Source organism: Lepidochelys kempii, chromosome 1, assembly GCF_965140285.1.
Source record: "Lepidochelys kempii isolate rLepKem1 chromosome 1, rLepKem1.hap1, whole genome shotgun sequence".
Lineage (NCBI taxonomy): Eukaryota > Metazoa > Chordata > Testudines > Cheloniidae > Lepidochelys > Lepidochelys kempii.
Genome location: NC_136380.1, coordinates 253654607 through 253682225, shown reverse-complemented (window position 1 = coordinate 253682225; position 27619 = coordinate 253654607). Strand labels below are relative to the sequence as shown.

Sequence of the window (27619 nt, the reverse complement as noted above, 5' to 3'; positions counted from 1 at the left end):
GGTCAGAAATGGGCCTAATTGTTCTCGGCCATCTGAACAAATCTGGTGTTGCCCAAGCTGCTTAAATAATAGAAATCCTTATGTAACAGGTGATGTAATAGCTATATCCATATATTAAACCAGTAATGAGAAGATAAGAAAGTTTCTTATCAAGTGTTACAAAGTAGCAGCCGTGATAGTCTGTATTCGCAAAAATAAAAGGAGGACTTGTGGCACCTTAGAGACTAACAAATTTATTTGAGCATAAGCTTTCGTGAACTACAGCTCACTTCATCGGATGCATCTAAAGTGCCACAAGTACTCCTTTTCTTTTCTTTTATCAAGTGTTGTTAGAGTTCTCAACAGGAAACTTTCTTCAGCTTGTAAGTAAGAAGATGTAATTTACTTTTCCAGACATTTATTATTACAATTCTATTTTTAACCCTCCAAAACCTACTGACTGTTTACTATAGAGCAAAGAGCTCAAATGAGTGACTTTTTTTGCCTTTGGGAGGATGGAAAAAATGTTGATACAGAAGAGGAAGGTAGTAAATACAAATAACATTTAGCTGTTCTGGGGTGGGAGGGTGTGGGTGGAAGCATGGAATCCTTTCAAAAATTCCTTTTTTTTGCAGGCCTGTCTCCCAACAAATTACTGTGTACTTTACAGCTAAGTGTTGTGATTCAAAAAGCATTGTCATATACTGACCTTCATACGTTTTGGTTAAATCAGTGGGAATTTGCACATGATGACTGAGTATATGGTATAGCTCTTAATAGCTTACTTCTGGATGTCCAAATGTTCCTGTTTTGTTTTTTGTTTTTAAAAGCAGTCTTTACTTTATTGAAACATATTAAAGGGTTGGCTTTTTGGATGTATGCCATATTATGTCCTGTTAGAAAAAGAACTTGACTAAAGAATTATGCAAAATGCTTTAATCATTTAAAATCACTTTCAGCCATGTGGAAATGTACAATTAGTTTGGTGTTTTGTGGGAAACTTTCAGTAGTTATGAAGTTAATGGGTTTTTAATGACCCATCCATCATTAAACCCTACAGTATACAGAAGTAACAGAACATTTACCCTATTGCAATTTACCATACATACTGAAATGCTCAGAGACAAACTTGAGGTACAAAACTTGAAGACTAATCAAAACTCCTCTCTAGAGTTTAGGAATGTGCAGATTTGAGGTTTAGTCCAGCTATCTCTGGCAACATCATCACTATCATCTTTGTATGAGAAAATATCATTATGATATTACATAAAATGGAAGACATAACACAATAATGTGGTTAGGCAGTAGTTATATTTTTCCTTTAATGCTTTGTGAAGAAATAAATCTGAAAGAAATAATGACAGGCAAAAATTAGCATTCCATTGAAAAATATTGCAATGAAGTACATTATTCCTATGTAAATAAATTTCCTTGAACAATAATATATTTTTAAAAGGTGAAAATTAAATGTCAATAGTTGGTTCACTGTATAAAAGTGACATCTATAAGAATCTGATGACCTTATGCCCCGCTATCCTACTCACAGCAAAAATATCCTTAAAATCTGCAGCTGTACTAAAAGATGCAAATGTCAAATATATTACTCTGAAGTAAATTAATAATTATTTTTCAGTAACCTACCATAGGAACTATTAAGTGAACAAGTAGCAATGATTTTCTTATATAAAAACTATCAAAAATTGTTGGAGAAAATATGCTGCAGATTGTCAAATTAGCTCTTGTGCAGAAATATCCACCATAAGTTCATTAATTCATTTTTCACTGGAGGACAGCAAAAGGTTCCATAATGCAACCATCACAATCCAATTGATTCCATACTGTACCATTAAACTTTACCCGTAGTTGTACCTTGCAACAATTAAGATTTTTGGTGCTTTGAACTTTCTTGCTGGCTGGACATATAAAAATCTTCAGCAGAAAGACAGCTGTCCCTTAAGTTTAGATGAGTGATCTATGCAAAGGACTGATTCAAAGAAAAAAATAGTTTTAGATGGACTGATATAATGATACGATGAGACATTAGCACTTTTTAAACAGAATCTGTTAAACATTAACTATGTCTTTGTTAGAAATGCAGTAGGGGCTTCAGCGCCCAGATACTGCAAACCAAAGTGTTTGTGAGCAGTCCTGTAGAGTTCAATGGGACGCTTCACATGTGTAAAGTTGCACATGTGTAAGTCTTCCCAACATGAGGCACTGATTCAGCAAGCAAGGGCTTGATCCTGCACCATTCAAGTCAATGGCAGTTCTTCCATTGGGTTGAATGGGAAAAGGATCCAACTTCAAGAAATATACTTTTAAGTATCTGAGTAGTCCCGATGAAGCCAAAGGGACCATGCACATGCTTTAACTAACCATGTGCTTAAGTGCTTTACTGGATTGCAGCCAAAATGCTTAACACTGCTCAAAACTTTTCCATTTGAACTGTTTTTTTGGTGGAAAAACTGGATTTTTGATTAAACTAAAGTGTCTGCTTTCTATGGAAATTTCTATGGAAATTTTATTATTATTTTGAAAAACCCATCACTAAACTAAAATATTTTGTTTTTTTCAAATTAAACGTTTGAAACTTTGAATTCCCACTGAAACATCTAAATTTCCCATGGAAAATTTAAATGAAATTTTTTTTCCCTTTTCACCAAAATTTTCTGTGGGGAACTCTCCCCCCCCCCTTTTTTTTTTTTACCATCTCTATTCAGTATCTTGGAGGATCAAGCCATAGATATCTTATATATTATTAAGACAGCTCCATGGAAATAGTCTAATACCTCACCTGTTTTCTATATTTGGTGCCAAACCATGCCCTGGCCCTTGCATTTGTGCTAAATCTGAAAATAAGTACTGTAATCGCAAATGACCTGCTTCCATTAAAACCTTCTTCAAGTCTACTGGCCTGAGTCTACCAAGTGCTGAGCACCTTTACTCTCATTAAAGTAAATGGGAACTGAGGGCACACAGCTTCTCACCAGAGGCTCTCAGTAACACTACAAGATCAGAACTTATTTCAGCCAATACATTTATAATGGCGTTGTCAGTACTGTAAAGTAAGTCCAAAAACACGTGATAGCAACATAAGAAATGAGGTTATTTGAATTCTTTTCTTTTTAGTAATAAATTCTACACATATAAAATTTGTTAAATCATACTGTACCTCCTGATGATTGAATCTTGGTGTATTATTTTCCTCTAATCTTAAAAGGAAAGGCATATAGTTAAAATATAGTATATTATTAATTTTAAACACCATGGAATGTAATACAATGCAACAGGTTATTCGTTTTCTATATCAACTGAATTTATTATTATCTGCTTGTATAGTGGTCGCATCTAGACCTCCCCAATCAGGGATCAGAGCCCCATGTGTCACAACACAGACACTGTTTTATTAAGTATACAAATATAAGATACTTTATGTAAGTATCTATCTTATATTTTTATACTTAATAAAACAGTGTGTGTGTGTGTGTGTGTGTATGCATGCGTGTGTATGTATATAGTATGTCATATCATTCTCTTGTTATCAAGCAAGAATCTTTAAAGCTAATACATGTTCTCCCTGCCTCAAGTATAAAATTGTGATGGGTTCAGCATAAGATAGACAGAACAGAACTAAATCTGAAATCAAGCATTCACTGTCTTGCTATTGTTGGAATAAAGCACAATTTAAGTAAATACATTCAGAACTATAAAAAACACTAAAACTCTATAAATATATATCACAGCCTCTTAATCCTGTGAGGTGTTTACACTGAATACCACTAAAAACACTGAAAAATTATATTAAAGTTACTCATGAGAGACAAAATACTGCATATCATGGTCAGAAGCAGATTGTTGCTTTATGATTACTACAGTAGGTGGATGGAAATTTAAACAAATGGGAACAATGACCATAGCTACTGTAAATAATTCCTGTAAATGCAATTAAATTGCTCCCTATGCTGGTCAGTCTTACTGAAATAACATATATATTTTAAAAGATTAAAATGAATGGAGAAAGCAATCTACAAGTACCTTTAGGTTCAGTCTTTTTCTGACTGGGAGCCATGGTAGCAGCCTCTGATGGCAGACCAACGTATACACCACCATAGTTCCTTATTTGAAGAGAAATCATGGCTTAGTGTTAATGCTTTCCCATAGACTGCCTACATAAAACAGCCACATTAGAAAGGCCATAGATGGACAAACAGAGGATGCTTTGTAACTACTTTTATAAAAGAATCCCTTGTTTCCAATGTATATTAAGAAGGCTGCAATTTTAAATGTAATGTTTTTATTAAAACTAAGCCCTTGTTTGACAAAAATAAATTTAGGCTGGCCATTGATTTTAAAAAGGAACCTATGCTAGGAAGGGAGCACAGAGCTAATGGGTCCTCAACCAAGTTCGTCATACTTTCCATCAAAACCCAACCTTTTCATGGCAACAAATACCCTCTGACAGACTCTTCTTTCTTACCCGCAAAGTTAGCCAGTGTTTGCCTGATGGGAGATTTAATCTGCTAGTAATGTATGCTATGGAGACAATTTACGCAACTCACTTGCATGATGCACACAAAAAAGGGGGCCATGTGCCCCCCCCCACCATTTAGTAAAAAAGGGCCTGGATCCCCCTCCACACAGCCATGCATGGGGAGGCCTGTCTACATGCAGAAGGCTTATGGGTGCCAAATGCCTCCACAGTCCATCCCCCTCCTCCTGTGAGCCCAATGGAGGGTGTTTCAGGGGTCTGAGATCTGACTGGGAGGATGGGGAAAACACGAGGTGGGCAAGGGGAGGAATGGGTGAGGTGGAACATATATCTTTCTTCTCCCTTCCAGCCCAGGAGAGATTCCTCAGAAATTATAATACAGCCTATAATTATTATGTTATGTATTATCTTTCTGCAGAGCACCCACACCCCAAGCCCAGGGTCCCTAGGGACCTGACTCTAATAAAGCCAGGAGCCACAGTTGGTGTGAAGGCAGAGGTCTTCTGCAGCAATAGTCTTTTTTCCACTGGCAGATCCCTTGAGATCTGCAAGGTTTGGGGGCTGGGCTCAGTGGCCTATTTCGTGAGTAGGCAAAACCCCATCCACAACAAAATGCAAGGGAGGAACTCTACAGAGGGATCCTCGTGGAGATTTCTTCCCCCATATCCCCTCCCTTTGTTTTTTTCTAGGTGTGATTAAGTGGGACTGTTCTTAATGTTTTCTCTGAATACTGTGTGGGTGCCTCAGTTTCCCCTATGCATTTCTTAAGTATCTAGGTGGTGGGATAAGGGTGTATGATTGTTGCAAAGCCCTGGAGGGCCAGTGTGATGCTGTCTGCATAGAGAATGGCCGACACCCTGTCTCCTGGCAACTGATGGCCTGGGCCCCTCACCTGCTGTGTTGGAGAACAAAGAGATCAGGTGGCCTCCTTGCCTGGGAAAGAGACGAAGGCCAGAGGAGGGGCTGGAGGGAGTTTCAGTTTGGAGCTGGCTGGGGAAACAGAGGGAGGCCCAGCACCAAGGTCTGGGCTCCCTAACCCCTAAGATGGACCTGACTGAGGGGTCCTGTTTTCTGTACCTACAAGCTCAGTTTTGGTCTGTGTTCCTGTTGTCTAATAACCCTTCTGTTTTACTGGCTGGCTGAGAGTCATGGTGAATCACAGCAAGTGGGGGGTGCAGGGCCCTGACTCCCCCACACTCCGTGACAACTGGTGATCCTCATTTGATAGCAGAATTCTGTCTGAGCTATTCGAATTAAAGCCATTCCCAGTACAAATCCTACCTCCTTTTGTCATCTTCTGACACCGATTCTTCTGTTCTATAATTTAAAAAAACATATAAAACTCATTAGCAATCAGTTTATTACAATTGCTCCATTCATCTACTGTTTAGTTTCAGTGGGAGGCAGAGGAAGAGAATGATCAATCAGAGTGTAATCTAGAGTTACTGTTCAGTATTTGGTGCCTACCTCACCTACCTATATAAGAGAAAGAAACATTTATTACTTAACAACGTATAATGTGTATAAGAGAACAAGACTTGACAACAGAGTGAACTAGTCTTTCATAAATGTCCAGTCAGAAGATCTTATAGAACCCTTCTGTAAAACAAATGTTAAATTTCTTTGATGCAAAAGAAAAGCTGAATAATCTGATTTGGACTCAGTTATTTAAACCTTATAGCCCAACTTGATTATCATGCACATTGTGTAAAGAGTTGTCACTTTGGATGGGCTATCACCAGCAGGAGAGTGAATTTGTGTGGGGGGGTGGAGGGTGAGAAAACCTGGATTTGTGCTGGAAATGGCCCAACCTGATGATCACTTTAGATAAGCTATTACCAGCAGGACAGTGGGGTGGGAGGAGGTATTGTTTCATATTCTCTGTGTATATATAAAGTCTGCTGCAGTTTCCACGGTATGCATCCGATGAAGTGAGCTGTAGCTCACGAAAGCTCATGCTCAAATAAATTGGTTAGTCTCTAAGGTGCCACAAGTACTCCTTTTCTTTTTGCGAATACAGACTAACACGGCTGTTACTCTGAAACCTATAAATAGACTATGACTTTTATTAGACACTTAGGGCAAGATTATGGCTTGTCTTATGCATCCATAGGGAGTGGGTGGATTTTTGACTCTGCTCATCAGTGTGCTAGCTAGCACAGCTGGTCTGATGTGGAGGGCAGAGTAATCAGTATCAGGTATAGGGTTGGCACAGATTACTTCACCCTTCAACCAGTGTGGAAAACAGAGACTAAACTGTTACTCTCGGAGTTACCATTTAGACCCTGGTCTGCTGCTAGAGCAATAGAACTGTGTGTTGCCCCCTTACTCAGCCCCAGTGATAAATCCACAATCTAGCCCTTAGAAGGCATTTCTGAACTATAGTATTAAAAAGTGGCTTAAAACATTTATCATTACTAATCATTTATTTAAAAATATAAATGTGTTGTCTGTTCAGTCGGCAAAGCACTATCCTGCAATTGTTGCATTAAGCCCATGGGAGTTTCATAGATGGCAGGAAGCGGGATATGGCCTTAAATAGAAACAAAATTTGTTTGGATAGTAAAAATGTTTGGATAGCAATAATTTCCTACCATTTTAATCTTCTTTCCACTCAGCTATCTATTGCCTTGAAGATATACTGTATAATAAGAAGATAAGCTCTCTTCTTCCCCACCAACGGAGCACCAGCAAAGAAGGCAGCAAAATTCAGAACTTCAATCAACTTAGCATATAATTAGCATGGCGTTATGGAATCTCTGATATTACTCTGGCCCAGTTCATCCCCTCCCACAGAAAATCCAGCAGGAGAGGCCGAAGGGGAGGCAGCCTCTGGGAGAATTCTCTCACAAGGATTTCCTGTCTTTTCACACTGTCCTATGGGGGCGGGGGGGGGAGGGACCGCCCCCCACAGAATAAGTCATGGGATACCTCGACCTGGATAGCCAGGGCTGTCTGCATGAAGAACCAGTGCCTCTATACCAGCTATGGTCCCCAACACCTTGGCAAACTAAAACTGCAGTCAAATGGAACCGCACAACCAAAAATTACCCCCAGCCATGGCTGCCCCCAGGAGACTTGTCTAGTGGGTTCCTGGGGATGTATCATCTTTTCTAGTTATCTTCCAAAGGTGGTGGGAACTGTGTACCTCCTTACAACCCTGCCTCAGCCTGCCTATTCCTCTCCCAGCCCACCAAATCTCCCCTAGCTCCCTCAGACAAACCCCAGACTGTTCAGAAGGGACTCTACAAGGTCTGGAGGATAGGAGACAGTGCCACGGAGATGACTAAGGTACCCCCCACAAGTAAGCACAAAAGGAGGAGATGTGCGCAGGTATGGATCCTTTGCCCATATGTCTGCTAGATATCAATTTGTATCTTTTTCTGATAGTCAGCTGGCTGAAGTGAAAGACTCCAGAATCATTGTAAAAGGGGACACTGGCAGTTTTGTGGCCCAACAGCTATTAACTTGCCTGATAGCTTTTCTTGCCCTTAGAAAGGCTTTACACTTTGCTTTTCCCCTGCCACTTAGCCACAGGCCCCAACCAGAAAATAGAGAGCCTAGACAATCCTCCCCAGTTTGCTGATGAATGCCCTTTGCCAGCTGCTTTAGGCGTTGTAAATCAGCTTTTACTGATGGCCCTGCATCTGTTATATTAAAGCAACACATGCCTGCAAACTTCTGGCATAGGTGACCATGGCGTAGAAGCAAATAGTTCACAGCCAGCCTGTTCTGTAGCATACCCTGACGTACTTCCCCTAACTCATGTGAGAGTTGGGTCAGGACGGTTGAGATTAAGTTAATGGCCTTTGCCACCGTGCAGACAAGGGACCGGTTCCTCACCGTCGCCCACAGCTGCTTCTCCACTATATGAGTGCATTGCACCATCGTGCCCTCTGGGGTTGATCAAACTGCGTCTCCTCCGAGGCCCCCGATGAACTCACCGGTGCGCGCTGGGCATCGGTTGTTGCTGCAATCCTCGACCTCCAGAAGGGATCCGGGCAAGGCTAAATTGCAGCCTCGTTGCCCCACATTGGGACGCCAAAAGCTGTTGTCGGCACCCAGTTTGCCGAGAGGCAAAACAACAGCAAGGGGGGTTCGTTACCCGGAGTGCCTCACTCAATAATCACAATGGGGTGGAGAAGCAGAAAAGTTTATTTGCAGCTGCAAACAAGGTACAGGGAGAATAGAATCTCAAATCCTGCACACCAGAGCAGGTCATTACACACACTTTTATATTCCTTAATGCTACTGCACTACACATTAGCCAATTAAAACTTTACACAAATACTCTGCCTTCCTTATATGGGTTACAACAATGTTTATTTCCTGCAACCTCTGACAAGCATTCCTAGCAACTTAAACAACCAGCACATTCTGTCTGGCCTTGTAACTGTCTCTTCTATTATTTTTAGCTTGGCGTCAGCAAACCTTACACTATAAGGCATTATCTGCGGCTGCAACATTGTTTTAAGAGCAAAAGAGCTTACTCAAACCAGCCAGGGCTGAATTCTATTAAGGGGGGTTGAGAAGAAGCCCTTAGGCCTTCAGCAGGGAGACTTCCTCGACCCTTATGGCCTTCCATCCCCTCAGCTTAACTAGTGGCCATACCCTGGGGTCTCCAACATAGGGATATATGGATCTTTTTAACACTGGAGGTTTGGTAATAATTTGTGCATGCAAAAGAAATCAGCCAGAGGGAAGATCAAAGTTGAGAGTCTTAAGGACCCAACTAAATGTGACCTTTCTCAGCAGTGCCTCACCGAGAAACTGATGAATATCAAAACTGAGATGGAGAGTTTCGAAGATCACTGGAAAGTGCTCAAATCGGCTGTTTATGATGCATTTGAGAGAACACTGGGTTTCTCAACCAGGAAGCACCAAGACTGCTTTGACAAGAACGATCAGGAAATCCAAGACTTGATGGACCATAAGCCAAGACCTTCTGTGCTTGGCAGAATGACATCAATTCCAAGCAGAAGTAATACATCTGCCATCAACTCAAAGCTGAGGTTCCAAGGCAAATCCGCAAAATGAAGAACAAGTGGTGGGAGATGATAGAGGGGGAAGCAGCCACTCACTGTTGCATTCTCCTCCGGGGTCCCTTTTGTTAGCACTGTGGGACTTAATACGGCTCCAATTTATTGCACTACATATAGTTATATACTTCTTGCCTTTACAGTTTAAAGACCAACATAATTTTGCATGCCGAAATTTGTGGGTGCAAATATGAGACACACAAGGCCTGATTCTCATTCTGTGCTCAGATATAATGGACAGTAGGGGCTGCTGGGAGCTGGTTACAGCTCTCTGATCCTCAATCACTTGGCCTCAGTGGAAGTTACAGCAGAAAGCTGCCTCCTCTGACTTCTGCCATTGGCATAATTGCCAGATCTTACACCAGAAAGGGATCAGACATAATAGAACTTGGCTCTACTGCATCTCTTCCTGTCCTGCCCCACCATCCACGCCAGATGTGCCCCCGCCTCCTGCTTACACTGGCGATGAGGTGGGCAGCTGGTGTAAAAAGCAGGTAGGGTGCCTTTACCAGTTTTACACAAGGGGAGATTTCCCCCTAAACAGGGGGAATTTCCTAGGGGAAATCTCGAGCTGGTTTAAGTTCATTTCATGCCATGTAATTAGCAAAAGAGGAACCTAGTAGACTGCATCCAGCCCTAGTGTTCAGTGCTGGTCTGCTTTTGTGCCACTACATCTTTCCTCAGAAACTAGCATCTACTGCAAGGAAAATAGGATTATATTTTCAAATTGGTATCTTAGATGGAGAGGCGTTCCATAGCTGTTAGAGGGATTTAACATCAATGCCATGTAACAGCATTCTCCTTTCAGCTAGAAGAAATTCCTCTTCCAGTGAAACTCTTCTTTCCTGGAAACACTCTTGTCATACTGTTATGTTTGGAAAGTACAGTTAAGACTCCTGATATTGGTTCTTTAGTCATCATTTTCCATATTCCATGTCCATTTTCTGACACACACAAGCTGCTATTTTTCAAATAGTATTTGAGTTTAAAATTTCTTGGATTCGCAATACTGCTGTCCATCCATTTTTTCCTTTTCTTAACATTTCTGATTTTATTCATTTGTATCCAGGCGTCAGACTCTCTAAAATTCTCTATTAACGTTCCTTTCATTCAGTCCTCCTCCTGCTCAACCGAGACAATTCATTGCACTGCACTCAAGCTGACAGTTTCAACTCTTTAATTTCTAAATGTTTCTTGGGAGGATGAGACTACTCTTTTGCAACCTTTGTATTTTTGTCCTACATTTTGAAACAGCTTTTAGACCTTGGGTATGTCTACACAGCATTTCCGAGCCCAAGACAGCGAGTCTCTCAGCCCAGGTTGACAGACTTGGGCCCACAGGGCTCGGGCCAGCACTACAAAAATAGTTGCAGAGACAGCACTTTGAAGTTGTGGCTCCAAGTTGAGCCGCAACTTTTAAGCGCCGTCTACACACAGCTATATTCAGAGCACTGGTGTGAACCTTGTTAACTCGCGTCTATTGACCTAGGCTGGGAGGTTCGCTACCATGGGCTCCAAAATGCTGTGTCCTGAATTGTTACTACTGCTTATCTTCATCTGAATTAATCCACATTTCTGTGCATAACCGTCATCACTTTATTTTCCAGTACATAATTTTCCACTATCACTCCTTCATTTAAACTCATTTAGCATTTAATTACTCTCCACATTTTTAGTTTTTCCACACCAATCTTTTAGTTTGTTTTGTGTTATATCTCCCAAACTTCTAGCCACAATTTCTCTCATTATAACCTGGGTCTGGGGCTTTGGTGGGTTTTTTTTGTTTTTGTTATGGGAAATAAAGATCCCATGGCATTTTTCACAGGAGAAGGTGTTTGCTTCTGTGTTCTGGGCCAAAAATTTTCCTTCTCTATTGTGCAATGACCTATGCATTAGTTATTTGCTACTCTCTAATCCAGAGGTGGCTGCTTCACAGTGGTGGTGTCTGTTTAAACTTCTCATTTTCAACTGACTTCAAAATAACTGACTTCTTCTTTTATAACTTAGGCCATTTCCAGTTTAAGGGCTAGGTCATGCTCCCTTTGAAGTCAATAATAAATATCCCATTGTTTTCAAGGATGCTGGATCAGCTCGCAAATGAGCATCTAAAATTACTTTAAGAGATAAAAATGAAAAGTTCCAAAACACAATTTTAAAATGACAGATATTAATACCTAGCTCTTATATAGTGCTTTTCACCAACAGATCTCATAGTGCTTTACAAAGGAGGTTAGTATCATTATCCCCATTTTACATATAGGGAAACTGAGGAACAGGGAAGGATGTGACTTTCCCAAGGTCACCCACTGAAATAATAGCAAAGTTGGGCACAGAACCCATGTCTCCTAAGTCCCACTCCAGTGCCACACCTGCTAGGATACACTGCTTCAGAGTATCTTATGACCCTGATCTAGCAAAGTACTTAAGCATTTGCTTAAGTTTAGCATGTGAGTAGTGCCATTGAATTCAACAAATCAGTCCCACTGGAATTCAATAAGACTACTCAAGCTTGAAGTTAAGAATGTGCTTGAGTGCTTTGCTGGATCAAGACCAATATGATCAAAATAACTATTCTTGTGCCAATAAATTTTAAAAACTTTTATAAATTCTTAGCTAATGAAAGTGAGAAGGTGTCAAAGATTAAGGGTTTTTTTAAATCCATGATTTTAGTTATATTTATCCACTTTGCTCATTTTCACAAAACAAATTTTTTTTTCTAGTATCTTATTTCCCTTTTGAAAATTTGCTGTTAAAGGAAATATTAGAATGACTGATGTAGGACTTTTCTGATTGCCATTACGATAGCCCATTACTGTGGATTTGTTTCTATTATCTGGCTAGAAGGCTCAATCCAGCAAATATTACCCATCCAAGTAGTTCCATTGGCTTCACTATGACTATCTGAATAAATAACGGTTGCAAGAATGGCCCACAGTTTGCTTCAGAATTTAGACTTTCTCTGCTCATCTGATATTTTAATAAGACCTGGTTCTTCCTCTAAGAAAATTCTAAAACTCCTTTCCACGTGGGTTATTTGTCAACATCCAGAATTGTTTCTTTGTACAACTTAAAGCCATTAACAATAACTTTAATCATTGACAAGACAGACTGTAAGTAGCATTAATCCAAGTTATTTTTTTAAAAGTGACAGATGATACATACAAATGAATAGCATTTTCCTCATGTAAGTCATAAGGCACCTGAACTGCAAACACATTCACATTAAGAAAAGGAGGACTAGTGGCACCTTAGAGACTAACCAATTTATTTGAGCATAAGCTTTCGTGAGCTACAGCTCAATGCATCTGATGAAGTGAGCTGTAGCTCACGAAAGCTTATGCTCAAATAAATTGGTTAGTCTCTAAGGTGCCACTAGTCCTCCTTTTCTTTTTGCGCATACAGACTAACATGGCTGCAACTCTGAAACCCGTCACATGCACAGGTATCTTTATGCACTTGAGTAGTCCCACTGAACTCATAATGTTTGCATTTCTGGGGTCCAAAACTAAAGGAAGAGCAAGGCCAACAATTTATTTCTCAAAAAACAGACAAACTCAAATGGACAAACTCTTGAATGAAAAAAACTCATAGGTTCTTATCAAATCCAAATCAGAATATATCCAAATTTAATTAAACTGGCTTAATTAATGTTTGTACAATGCTTTAAAATACATTAAAAGGGCTAAGTGGTAAATGTTATATAATACACCATTTCTGATTTGTAAAGAGACTTATTACTTAACAAAAAATATTCTGCCATTTATGGAAAGTGATTTTTAGGCCTGGTTCTCATTTACACTTAGGACCTTTATACTGCTTTGGCAGTGTAAAAACGGTCTTCAAATGGGTGCAAATTTAATGTATGCACACTTTCAGGCACCTTTATACTGCCAAAGTTGTGTAAAGAGGCCTTAGTGTAAATAAAGACTAGCATCTTTATATATATAAAAATTATTAAAGGCATGGGTCCAGTAGGCTATGTCAAGGGATATTCCCCCATAAACTTGCCCTAAGTAGTCCATTCATTTTCCAATCAGTGACAATGAAAATTTAGAAAATAAGTTACATGTTCAAGTAGATCTTGAAATTACCTATGACATCAGTATTCATCTGTTACATTGTCCATCTTTGGTTCTTGGCTCTGAACTGTGGTAGCAGACACAGAGCTATTGTTATGCATTTATCTACTGTTATTTAGATGTGACGGCAGCACTCATTTCTATACTGGGATTCTTCTACCTACTCAAAGTAGTTTGTCTAAAAAAAACTGAATTAAATTCAAGAATTTTTTTTTACTTAGTAACTTCAATTTTTGTTCAGGTTACTTGGACTCACGGCAAAGCTCAAACTCTAGTAATAAAAGGTTTGTCCCCTGCACCAGAGGGAAGCAAGAGCTAGAGTTTGGGAGGCCTTCTTTTATACCTTCTCTCATTGAAGGAGACATGGTTGAGAGAGGCCACTCCTGCAAATTTTTGCTTGAATGGGTGAATACTTGGCTGTGAGAGGCTACCTCCTGCTTTCCTTTTTCACTGAGGCAGGAGTGAGAGCAAAGGAGGTTCAGGCCTTCTCCACTTCATTGGGAATGTGAAAAAAAAAAAAGCAGTACTGGGTGAGAATGTCCTCAGTGCTTATCACCAAGATTGATGGAGAAGAGAGAAGCTGTCAATTACGATCTTCAACGTGGAGAGGAATTAGGCCGTGAAAAGCAATCCCTTTTTTTCCCTTCAGCGGCAGAGGAGACCTCATCTAGAGCTCAGAATGGGGATGCTGGATGTTTTTGCAGGGCAGTCTGTATGAGGTGCCTGCCAAGTGTCTCTCAAAGAAAGTGAAGTACAGGAGTTGTTCCCTAAATGTCTTACATGGAGTGGGAGAGATGTATATGGGTACTGTATTTCTCACAAAGGGAGAAACGTGCTTTGGGGTGTACCGGTACATGGTAGGGATGAGTAAACACAAGGGGCATGGGCGTGCATGGGAGACAGATGTCTCACAAGTCAGAAAGAAAGGGAGAGTTTTTATTATATAAGTAGAAAGGGGAATTGTCTCTACAGGGGTAAGTGAGCCACCAGCAGTTCCTTCACTCTGATTCTGCTGTCTCTATATGGGTGATGGAAGCAGGCTATCAATAGATGACATCTAGATCAGGGTATGGTGGGTCTAACATATTGGGTAGCAACTGAACCATGTATAACAAAATGAACTATTGTGCTAATGTGCTTATAAATAACCCTCGAGTTACGGTGCTGAAGGTGTACAGACCATTGTACGTACTTACACATCTTTAGCTGTCCCTGCAGTACCTAGAATGAAAAAGAAAATGTGTTTTACTGTCTGATGGTGTGATCATGCTCAAGCTAACCAAAATGACCCTAAAAATCTCTCTACCCTTCTCCCCTCTTGCTCCCACAAACATTCCCCTCACACACAAACCCCAAAAGTAGATGGACACAGTAAAGGAAACTTGTTGTTATCATGATTAGCTACTTTCTCCTTTAACTCTGTCACACTTATACCTCTCTTTCTGGGCCAGATCCTCAGCGGATGTAAATGGATCAAATCCATGATCCTCAGCGGACGTAAATGGATCAAACTACATGCAAAGTTCCAGTGGAGCTGTGTCCATTTACACCAGGTGAGAAGGATATCTGTATTTTTTTTTTTTTACTTTCTGCATAAGCTAAATTGCAATATTCTTCATTTTGGCGCTTTTCCAGTTGTAAGTTGCCACAACTAACTAAGCAATTGTCCTTAAATGTCCATTTATTTTGTGAACATGCTATTTGATTCTGTTACAGACTTGGCACTGTGTATAAAATACTGTGTCATAAAATAAACAAAATTTTATAAAACAACTAGACTGAAATAACTTTAGCATTGGGATACAATCCACCCAAAAACCCCCAGATAGCTACAAAATCAGGTTCTTCCTAATTCAGCTTGTAATTTAAAAAATAAGGGCGGCAAGGGACAAAAATTACAACCTTGCTCTATGGTTCTAAGAGTTGAATTTTCATGACTCCACCACCACATGCTGGGAGAGTGGGAATCACTTAAGGATGACATACTTCTTGGTCCTCCCAAGGTACTAAAAACTGTGTTGTTGTTGCAGGTATGTCATTCAGTTGCACAGTCAGTAAAACATCCCTTCCATGAACTACAAGCACCAGCAAAGGCATTAGAAACCCATTTCACTCCTCCATCTCCTCTCAGGAAAAACTCAAGGGAGCTCAGTCTGAAGAAGCTACAGGTTTAGTCGGAGCCTGAAAGGTTTTGCAGCATTTTTCCCCTAATGCTCTTTGTTGCTTAGAAAACATTTTTTTTCTGGTGTGAAATTGCTGCAAAAACAAATACAGCTCTTCCCTCATTATTGTGGATGGAAGTTGAAGCTAGACAAATTCAGACAGCAAATAAGGCACAAATTGTTAACAATGATAGTAACAAACCATTGAAAGAATTTACCAAGGGTTGTGGTGGATTCTCCGTAACGGACCATTTTAAATACAAGATTAGATATTTTTCTAAAAGTTATGCTCTAGGAATTATTTTGGGGAAGTTCTATGGCCTGTGATATACAGGAGGTCAGACTAGGTGATCACAATGGTCCCTTCTGGCCTTGGAATCTGTGACCTATGAACTGTATGGAAGAATGTGTAGTTTCTGCCCTTGCTTTAAAACTACAATTGAGCAGGCAGGGTTCTGAAGCTTCCCAGAACCAGGCTCCTATATGAACACATGAATATTATACATGTAAGGAAATCCTCTTTCTCCAGCTAAGTCCTGTACTTTTGGATATTAGGAAAAACTTTTTCACTAGGAGGGTGGTGAAGCACTGGAATGCGTTACCTAGGGAGGTGGTGGAATCTCCTTCTGTAATAAATATAAAGGGAAGGGTAAACCCCTTTAAAATCCCTCCTGGCCAGAGAAAAAAATCCTCTCACCTATAAAGGGTTAAGAAGCTAAAGGTAACCTCACTGGCACCTGACCAAAATGACCAATGAGGAGACAAGATACTTTCAAAAGCTGGGAGGAGGGAGAGAAACAAAGGGTCTGCGTGTCTGTCTATATGCTGGTTTCTGCCGGGGATAGACCAGGAATGGAGTCTTAGAACTTTTAGTAAGTAATCTAGCTAGGTATGTGTTAGATTATGATTTCTTTAAATGGCTGAGAAAAAATTGTGCTGAATAGAATAACTATTTCTGTCTGTGTATCTTTTTTGTAACTTAAGGTTTTGCCTAGAGGGGTTCTCTATGTTTTGAATCTAATTACCCTGTAAGGTATCTACCATCCTGATTTTACAGGGGGGATTTCTTTATTTCTATTTACTTCTATTTCCATTAGAAGTCTTCTTGTAAGAAAACTGAATGCTTTTTCATTGTTCTCAGATCCAAGGGTTTGGGTCTGTGGTCACCTATGCAAAGTGGTGAGGCTTTTTATCCAACATTTCCCTGGAAAGGGGGGGTGTAAGTGTTGGGAGGATTGTTCATTGTTCTTAAGATCCAAGGGTCTGGGTCTGTAGTCACCTAGGCAAATTGGTGAGGCTTTTTACCAAACCTTGTCCAGGAAGTGGGGTGCAAGGTTTTGGGAAGTATTTTGGGGGGGAAAGACGTGTCCAAACAGCTCTTCCCCAGTAACCAGTATTTGTTTGGTGGTGGTAGTGGCCAATCCAAGGACAAAGGGTGGAATATTTTGTACCTTGGGGAAGTTTTGACCTAAGCTGGTAAAGAGAAGCTTAGGAGTTTTGTCATGCAGGTCCCCACATCTGTACCCTAGCGTTCAGAGTGGGGAAGGAACCTTGACACCTTCCTTTGAGGTTTTTAAGGTCAGGCTTGACAAAGCCCTGGCAGGGATGATTTAGTTGGGGATTAGTCCTGCTTTGAGCAGGAGGCTGAACTAGATGACCTCCTGAGGTCCCTTCCAACCCTGATATCCTATGATTCTATGTAATTTTGGTTCCACTGTCTATTGCTTAGCAATCCCTCATACTGATACCATCACCAACAAAGATTTAAATTACAGTGCTTGCAGAACAAACTTCCTTTATACTATATTGTTTCCAAGATCCCTTTGGGTCTCCTCACTGTACAAAAGGCCCAACTGTAATACATCACTGGAGAAAACCCTTGGTAAGGTTTTAGGGAACTCCTCGCTTGGGATCTGGATGAGGTCCTCATTTTAAAACTTCATTTAAACTGTTAGTGTTCGGAGGGTTCCCAGCTCTATATGCTGGCGATGACTCACAAATAACCATCATGTTTGAAAAGCCCGCTGTGACAGTTCTCGGGGTACTCAGGATTGTGAGTCACCTTGTTATCCCCTGCCTCCAGCAAGAGGAAGTCTCGCAGAACTGTGGCTGGGTGTTAGCTCCCTAACACTACCAGCCTTTCAGCCACTCCACCACTCTCCTCTGGGCTATGCCAGCCCTAGTTTCATCTTGCAGCTTAACAATACCGCAGTCCCTGAGTCCCTTTGAAGCATTCCCCTGCAATATCCAGCCCCTGACACTGGTTACTGACAGAAATAAGAACATAAGAACGGCCATACTGGGTCAGACCAATGGTCCATCTAGCCCAGTATCCTGTCTTCTGACAGTATCCAGTGCCACATGCTTCAGAGGGAATGAACAGAACAGGACAATTTCAAGTGCTTCATCCCTTATTATCCAGACCCACCTTCTTGCAGTTGGAAGTTTAGGGACACCCAGAGCATAGATTACATCCCTGACCATCTTGGCTAATAGCTGGCTTCATCCTCTATGAATTTATCTAATTCTTTTCTGAAGCCAGTTATTCTTTTGGCATTTACTATACACCCTGGCAATAAGTTCCACAGGTTGACTGTGTGTTATGTGAAGAAATTCTTCCTTATATTGGTTTTAAACCTGCTGCCTGTTAATTTCATCAGGTGACCCTGGTTCTTGTGTTATGCGAAGGTTTAAATAACACCTATTTACTTTCTCCACACCATTCATAATTTTACAGACCACTATCATCTATCTATCCCCCAACCTTTAGTTGTGTTTTTTCTAAGTCCCAATCTTCTTAATATCTCCTTATATGGAAGATGTCACATGCCCCTAATCATTTTTGTTGCCCTTCTCTGTACCTTTTCCAATATATCTTTTTTTAGATGGAAAGTGTGTGTACCCCAGTTTACTAGTTTTACCTTAAACTACCACTTCTGTATAACACACAACACTTGTGAGCACTTATGAAACAAAAGAAGAGAGAGAGTGATGAAAACAAATGGTTACAATACAAAACAAAATAATAAAATGAGCACTAGGATCTACACTTATTAATAGTTACCTTTCCTATCTAATACAGTAGGTTTTCCCCCCAAAGTTCAGTCGGTTGCAGAGCTCGCTGGCTTTACAGGAACAAGGATCCAAACTTTCATGAAAATACTTCTGCTCCTCAAGATCTTTCCACTGTGAATGGATACAGAGTGCCTTGCCCCACTGTGTTATACTGCAACAGTCTTTTGTGTCTATTTATAGACTATTCTATTCTATAATATCCCGCCTGTTGTAATGTTGCGTTTTTACCTCCAAGTGGTTTCGGATTCTTTGCAGTTGTCTCTGATGGTTTTCCATTGAGAGTCTTGGGATGGAGCAAGGCTAGAAAACTGAGCCTTGCATTACATCAACAACTAACCAGGGATGGTGACAGCTCCCAGCTGCTTGAATGGGCATCACCGAGCCATATTATCCTCTGGTGACTAACTTTTACGCCAAGTCCATAAAGCATACTTTCACTATAGTTACATTATTATTTAAATATTTCCTGTAGTTACATCTCACAATGATTCTGAGTCTTGGTAAGTTATGAGCTTTCTGTAGGTACCTTACATATGATCTCTTATTGATAAATACCCTGCCAGACATGTGTTTTGGTGTAGTGAGTTTGTTAGGCCTGAGACAAGAATTGTTCGCAAAGAACAGAGCATCAGTTGCTAAGAGTCCTCTGAGTCACACCTATCTATGTGGCTATACCTAGGGAAAGCACCTCTTTAGTGACTTCTCCCCAGGGGTAAGATACATCCATTTCTCCTTCCAGTCCTGTATGATCACCCTCCAGCATCATGCAGTCTCTGTCTGTCTGGAACTTGGCAGCTCTTGCAGTACAGACAGGTTTCAGAGTAACAGCCGTGTTAGTCTGTCTTCACAAAAAGAAAAGGTGTACTTGTGGCACCTTAGAGACTAACCAATTTATTTGAGCATGAGTTTCGTGAGCTACAGCTCACTTCATCGGAAAGCCCGTTTCCAACTGTGCCCACATATCTATTCAGGGGACACCATCAAAGGGCCTAACAACATCAGCCACACTATCAGAGGCTCGTTCACCTGCACATCCACCAATGTGATATATGCCATCATGTGCCAGCAATGCCCCTCTGCCATGTACATTGGTCAAACTGGACAATCTCTACGAAAAAGAATAAATGGACACAAATCAGATGTCAAGAATTATAACATTCATAAACCAGTCGGAGAACACTTCAATCTCTCTGGTCACGCAATCACAGACATGAAGGTCGCTATCTTACAACAAAAAAACTTCAAATCCAGACTTCAGCGAGAAACTGCTGAATTGGAATTCATTTGCAAATTGGATACTATTAATTTAGGCTTAAATAGAGACTGGGAGTGGCTAAGTCATTATGCAAGGTAGCCTATTTCCCCTTGTTTTTTTCTAACCCCCCCCCCCCCCGACGTTCTGGTTAAACTTGGATTTATGGTGGAAATGGCCCATCTTGATTATCATGCACATTGTAAGGAGAGTGGTCAGTTTGGATGAGCTATTGCCAGCAGGAGAGTGAGTTTGGCGGGGGGGGGTGAGAAAACCTGGATTTGTGTTGGAAATGGCCCACCTTGATTATCATGCACATTGTAGGGAGAGTGGTCGCTTTGGATAAGCTATTACCAGCAGGAGAGTGAGTTTGTGTGTGTGGTTTTTGGAGGGGGGTGGGGGCGGTGAGAATACCTGGATTTGTGCTGGAAATGGCCCATTTTAAAGAGAGTGGTCACTTTGGATGGGCTATTACCAGCAGGAGAGTGAGTTTGTGTGTGGGGCGGGGGGGGTGGAGGGTGAGAAAACCTGGATTTGTGCTGGAAATGGCCCAACTTGCTGATCACTTTAGATAGGCCATTACCAGCAGGAGCGTGGGGTGGGAGGAGGTATTGTTTCATGGTCTCTGTGTATATAATGTATTCTGCAGTTTCCACGGTATGCATCCGATGAAGTGAGCTGTAGCTCACGAAAGCTCATGCTCAAATAAATTGGTTAGTCTCTAAGGTGCCACAAGTACTCCTTTTCTTTTTGCAGTACAGAGTTATCCTACAGTATCGTTTCATTTAGGTTCACATTACCTACTTTTGGGGATCAAACAAAACATGAAGCTCAAGGGAAAACTGGAAAAAACTGTCAAGTGTCATCTGGTTTTGCATCCAAACCACAAATTGGCTCCCCTTCACCTAAAGACAGGGTGCAGGACACCTGGGGCATCACTATGAAGCCACTATTACAAGCACTACACTTCACTACCTAACAACTCTGTGGCTAGTGAAGTCATACAGTTTGGACCCCCTGACCATGTTCATGTTACTCCTCCAGTCTCTCCCAAAACCTCTTCACATGTACTTATGGATTGGGGCCAGCCACATACTTTAACTCCAAGAGAGCAGGAAGTATAAAATTCCCCTGCATGTATTCTCCTTCCTCTGTGCTTCCACCCATACACAGTAGGACCACAGCTGCATTTTACCCCTTCTATGGCTGCAGAAGGAGGAGGGGGAGCAGGATTTCACCTTTAGGAATAATGAGGCACATTCAGATGTTCTGTATGTGCACCCACATTTAAGGCTGCCATTGCCCCCACCATTACTCCCAACAGTGGCAGTGCAAAGATGGGACATTTTAAGAAAATTGCTAGCACAGACAATGCTGGAATGGTGGGACATTCCCTAACATGGGACAAACTTAACAAAGTAATGTTTAAGGACGCATTTCTTACAGGCAAAAAAGAAAAGCCAAGTTGGAGTTTCTAAAATCCATCATATAATAAAAAGGAAAATAGAGATTTGTTAGTAAAAACTCTCTATGGATAATAGGAAAGTTTAAAAATAAACATCCTCTATAACTAAGAGTATGGCTACACTACAGCTTAAATCGATATAAGTTATGTCGCTCAGGGCTGTGAATTAGCCAGCCCCCTGGGTGACAACTTATACCGACATAAGCACGAGTGTGCACAGTGCTATGTCTCTGAGAGAGCTTCTCCCACTGACATAGCTGCCACCACTTGTTGGCAGTGGATTAATTAAATCAACAGGAGAGCTCTCTCCCGTCGGCTTAGAACAGCTACACAGAGTGTACCATACTTCCTAGAGTACCATACCCTAAGATTTAAAACTGCAGGGCTATAAAAAAAGAGGGTGTATACTTCAGTTTACTTGGATCACAGAAATTGCCAAGTTGCAACAGACCAATAATCCATTTAGTCTTGAATCCCGCCTCCAATGCTTGATGCTCGGAAGAAGATTTAAACACCCCATAATATATTTTATTGTGAAATACTATACCTTGGGTGAAAAGAAAAGGGGTACTTGTGGCACCTTAGAGACTAACAAATTTATTTGAGCATAAGCTTTCGTGAGCTACAGCTCACTTCATTGCATGCATACCTTGGGAGGTAATTTTGTTCTTAATCCCACCTATCTATTCATTTACATCCTCCTGACTCATGAGGATTGATAGCTCTTCTAGTGCTATAATAGCTAGCATAAAATGAAGGTGCTATTATTCTATGCATTGGGCAGATGGTATAATTACATATATGCCTTACTCAGACAAAACTCACGTTGTCATCAGTGGCTATTTTACCTAAAGAAGGAAAAGGGTATCGGGCCCATACATGCCTAAGCCTTTTTGTGAAATTTACTGAAATATTAGCTTCTGTAACAGAGTATGACAGAGCATGTTTCAGGTTAATTATATGTCATGCAATGCTAGCTTTGCTGTTCCTGATTGCAGCACAGCCATAACTTTAGTCTTCAAAAATGCAGAGGTACTGTACAAAGCACAAAACTAATTTCTTTGTAAATACAGTGTAATATTTTTATTAGTAATGTGATGGGAATTATTTTTTCTTTATAACTCCAGCATGATGATAGAAAGCTATATCTCTGTCCATTCCTCAAATAAAACAACATTTTATTTTAATTAGATCTACTTTTAAAAGTATGTTTGCCTTTCAGGATTTGTACTCTTTTTATATGATTTTATGGAGAAAATTAAATACTAGGATTCTGATTCTCTTATCACTTATGCCATGTTTACACTAATGCAACTTCATTGACTTCACTGGAGTTATTCCATATGTACATTGGTGTTAGTGAGAGGAGAATCAGGCCTAGATCTGCTTTTCTTTTAGGCTTGTCTATACACACAAGTTCCACTAGTATAAGTTACGTTTATGTCTGTAAACCAATGTATCTAAACTCTCGTGATCAATCTGGGTCCATCCAGAATGGAGTTTTTAACCCATTACTTGATTGCCACTTAACATGAGCTAGCTAACATGTTTGTAAATGCTAGTCTGTTTGTGGTTTACCTGTTTGTATCCTGAAACAAAAGTTTGTGGTGTGTCCAAGCTAGCATTTACAAACAGATTATATAATTTAAGTTAACTGGCAAACAATTTACTTAAATTAAAAAAATTCTATACTAGACAAACCCTCTGTTACACTTGCACCAGTGTTTGCATCTAGTTAAATCAGAAGTGGGATGTGTCCATGCTGCCACTAGCCTGATTTAACTCACATCAGTGAAGTTGTGTCGGTTGTAAAATGGAGTGATTTCTAGCAACTGCAGCCTAGAGAACCAGTGATGGGAGAGAAAGTGTGAAGGAGGCATGGCAGCTCCCACTAATAGATGTAAAATGATACTGGTGCAATTTTTGAGTATAATTAAGGCCTCTGATGTATTCACATTCATTATACTCATTAATATAAACAGGAGTCACACAAGCATTAATGGGATAAAAAAGTTCTAAACAATTAACATATAGTCCAGGGTTTAGTGAGAGGACCAGCAACTACAGCACACAAGTTTAATTACATACAGTTTGGAGAGCATATGACCAACATAATTTACACTCACAAACTACATCTATACTGTAGTGTGGACTACAGGGGTGTGAATTGCAGAGCACACCAAAGTGTGGCAATCTAGCTGCCCCATGTGGATGCTGCTGGAGTGAACTAACAGGTACCTAGTTCATGTTAATGTAGTCCTCTTGCAAACAAAACTATGTTAACCAAACTAGATACCTTTCAGTTTTCACTATCAGCATCCACATGGGGCAGCTAGATTGCCACACTTTCGTGTGCTCTGCAATTCACACTCCTGTAGTCTGCACTGCAGCCTAGTGTAGATAAATCCTCAATCAGACATACCTCTGCAATTCAGGAGAAACTCCATTAAAGTCATTGAAGTTAGATCAATATAAAACTGGTGTAAATGACAAGAGAATCAGGCCCCACATTTCTAGCAGAATCTACCTCTACTTTACTGGGTAGTTTCAAATGATTGTGAATATCCTAATAACAAATAAACAAATAAGAGGGGGAAAGCACTTAAATATATTGCTTAATGTTTACCAAATGCTTTGAAGATGAAAAGTGTTATATAAATGCTCACTATTACTACCATTTTTATCATAGCCCTTTTTTTCACTCCAGCAGCACTGACAAATATCAAATCTATTTTCAAAATAACACAACAAGGTTTGGAGCCAGCTGGATGGATCAGTTAGTAACACACATTAACATGAGGACAACCTCCATGAAGGAACAACTTCTCAGACAAGCAGAATGTACAGGAAGGTGCATGAATTGATTACAGAAGTGGTTTCTTAGTCCTTGAAGGTCCAGGGAAGTGAAGAGGATACAAGTTACATCCCTAGTTACATGTCCACATGTAGCTTTTGACTCCTGCTGCCTATGGCTGCAGGATGTAAATGCTTTTGAGGCCTGAAGAAGTGCTCTGTGTAAGACTGAAAGCTTGTTTCTCACCAACAGAAGTTGTTCCAATAAAAGATATTACCTCACCCACCTTGTCTCTCTAATGCTTTATGGGGCTGATCTAAAGCTCGCTTATGCCAATGGAAAGACTGTCAGTGACTTCAATGGGCTTTTTCAAAAAGAAAAGGAGTACTTTTGGCACCTTAGAGACTAACCAATTTATTAGAGCATAAGCTTTCGTGAGCTACAGCTCACTTCATCAGATGCATATCGTGGAAACTGCAGCAGACTTTATATATACAGAGAGAATATGAACCAATACCTCCTCCCACCCCACTGTCCTGCTGGTAATAGCTTATCTAAAGTGATCATCAGGTGGGCCATTTCCAGCACAAATCCAGGTTTTCTCACCCTCCACCCCCCCACACAAATTCACTCTCCTGCTGGTGATAGCCCATCCAAAGTGACAACTCTTTACACAATGTGCATGACAATCAAGTTGGGCTATTTCCTGCACAAATCCAGGTTTTCTCACATCCCCCCCACCCCCATACACACACAAACTCACTCTCCTGCTATTACTATTACTGGTAATAGCTATTACCAGCAGGAGAGTGAGTTTGTGTGTGTATGGGGGTGGGGGGGATGTGAGAAAACCTGGATTTGTGCAGGAAATAGCCCAACTTGATTGTCATGCACATTGTGTAAAGAGTTGTCACTTTGGATGGGCTATCACCAGCAGGAGAGTGAATTTGTGTGGAGGGTGAGAAAACCTGGATTTGTGCTGGAAATGGCCCACCTGATGATCACTTTAGATAAGCTATTACCAGCAGGACAGTGGGGTGGGAGGAGGTATTGGTTCATATTCTCTCTGTATATATAAAGTCTGCTGCAGTTTCCACGATATGCATCTGATGAAGTGAGCTGTAGCTCACGAAAGCTTATGCTCTAATAAATTGGTTAGTCTCTAAGGTGCCACAAGTACTCCTTTTCTTTTTGCGAATACAGACTAACACGGCTGTTACTCTGAAATGGGCTTTTTGGATCAGGTCCTTTATGAAAGGAAACTGGAACATTGTTAGGGATAAAGATGCCATTCAGAATGAGAAGAACGTAAAGTCAAAGATCCCCAGCCTGACCAATCCACATTCACAGATCCAAAACCAAAAGCTCTGTTGTCTTATAGGTTGGACAAGAAATGCTTGAAGTTCCAGCCACCAAACACAGAAAGCATTTATTACCAAAAATACAGAAATCATAGTTAAAGGGCAGCTGCAAACACTGCTCCTAACAAACATTTACTATTAGTCTCCTTATATTTTTATTACTCTTTAATATCTTACTACTTGATCAAAACTGGCTCAAGTAGGGTATTATTTATTAGCCTAGAAGAATCATTTCCCAGTAAGCTGGATCCTTTTGATGGGATCTTTATACAGCATATTTTGCACAGTATGTTCTGAATTGCTAACATGTGCCTGCTCTAGCTTCAGCATTTTAACAGCTATTTGGAATGGATTTGGGGAGCTTTTAAAACGCAGTAATTAAAAAAATATGTATTTCCCCCTCCAAAAAGATGAAGCCTGCGCGCTGCATCCTGAAGCAGCGGGGGAGAGTCTCTTGTTCAGCGTGAGAGCAGCCCTGGCGAAGTGAAATGTAGTTTCCAGTTCTAGAAACGCCCTGTCGCTTCTTCTTTAAGGAAAGAAAAGCCTCTTCTCCTTGAGTCTGAACCTCGGAACAGCTTCTGGGTCCCTCCTCCCTCCTGCCCCTTCCAGACCCAACCCCTCCGTCCTCGAAACCTACCTGCTGCCCCCAACCCCGCCCCGCCTCCCCACTCCTCCTACCCCCCACCAACCCCTTCTCCTACCCACCCCCCTGTCCCGCGAGTTCCCTCCCGCTCCCCCTGCCCTTGCCCCCGCGCCCCTCTCACCTGGGCTGCCCGCGCCGCTGGCCGTGGAGTTCCCGCAGCCCATGGCCCGGCGGGCGCCACGCGGGGCCGGGGCAGGCGGCAGGAGCCCGGCCGGGGGATGGAGCCAGCGGGGCGGCGGCAGCAGCAGGCTGCCCAGGGATCGCGCTGCGGCGGGCTCGGGAAGGAGGATGCGGGGGTGGGGTTGGGGGGGGGACACACGAGGACTCACCTCCCTGCCCATCGCCTGGGTAACGGCGGAGACCAATCAGCGCTGCCGGCAGCTCGGCGGGCCCGGAGCGGAGCCGGACCCCGCAGGGGGCTAGAGGCAGCGGGCGATGCACCCAGCCCCCGGCCGGCCCAGTTGTCTCCTCCCTGGCAGCCCAGCCACCACCGCCCCCCGCGGGGCACTGTGCCCTGCTCCCAGCTGCAGGGGGCGGGGTGTTTAATGTTCTGCTGGAGTCTTAGTCCTCCGCCCTGGCTGGACCACACAACAGTCCATGATCCAGCTGGGATCCAGTCCCCTCCACTCTCATCCTCACTGCTGCCCTCCGCCGTGCCCACCTCCAGGAGACTACAGACTTTACGGGCAGGGAAGGTGCTGGGTGACAGCCCTGCTCTTCCACCTGTCTGACGGGATGAGGTGAGCCCACCAGGCAGAAGGTTGAAGTTTGTTCAGAGTTTGTGCAAATCTGACAGATGTGTTGCCTTGAAACCCTGCGGATTGCTCACACTTCGCAGTCTCCCAGGGCAGACCTGCCATCATGCACCCTTTGACCATTAAGCCACTATTTGAAGATCAGAGAGGGAGATCTAGCCATCTGCTAATAAAAGCCTTATGGAGAAACAAAACCACAGATTTCTTGGGTACCATGAGAAATCCTGATCCCTTTCCAATTAAAATGTGTCCACTGTAGCATAGGTGATATATGCCTGCCAATCAGCTATCCTCAAGGTAATATATCTGTGCGCAATGTTCTATTTAGACATTTATTCTATGGCCATTGCTATAGTATCTGAGTAATAATGAGCTTGTCTCCTCATCTGAGAGATGTCTTCAGATAGGATGATGTATCCTCACACCTCTGAACACTTTCCCCATTTTTCTAATGTACGCATTGAGAGCTTTTAACTTTGAGATACGATTAAATAAATGCATAGGTATACATAAATCCTGTTCAGTC

At 41.5% G+C, this 27619-nt stretch overlaps 1 protein-coding gene across 1 annotated transcript; it reads right to left on the bottom strand.

Annotated features, from left to right (window-relative positions):
* Nucleotides 1-920: 920 nt before the first annotated feature.
* Nucleotides 921-27537, bottom strand: C1H12orf75 (chromosome 1 C12orf75 homolog). The gene is made up of 8 exons (XM_073336138.1): nt 27519-27537; nt 26668-26862; nt 14783-14807; nt 5750-5785; nt 4015-4094; nt 3152-3191; nt 1849-1963; nt 921-1324 (listed from the first exon to the last, which is right to left on the bottom strand). Exons 1-6 carry the CDS (start codon nt 27535-27537, stop codon nt 3187-3189), a joined length of 360 nt encoding a protein of 119 aa, XP_073192239.1. The 3' UTR covers nt 921-1324; nt 1849-1963; nt 3152-3186.
* Nucleotides 27538-27619: the final 82 nt, after the last annotated feature.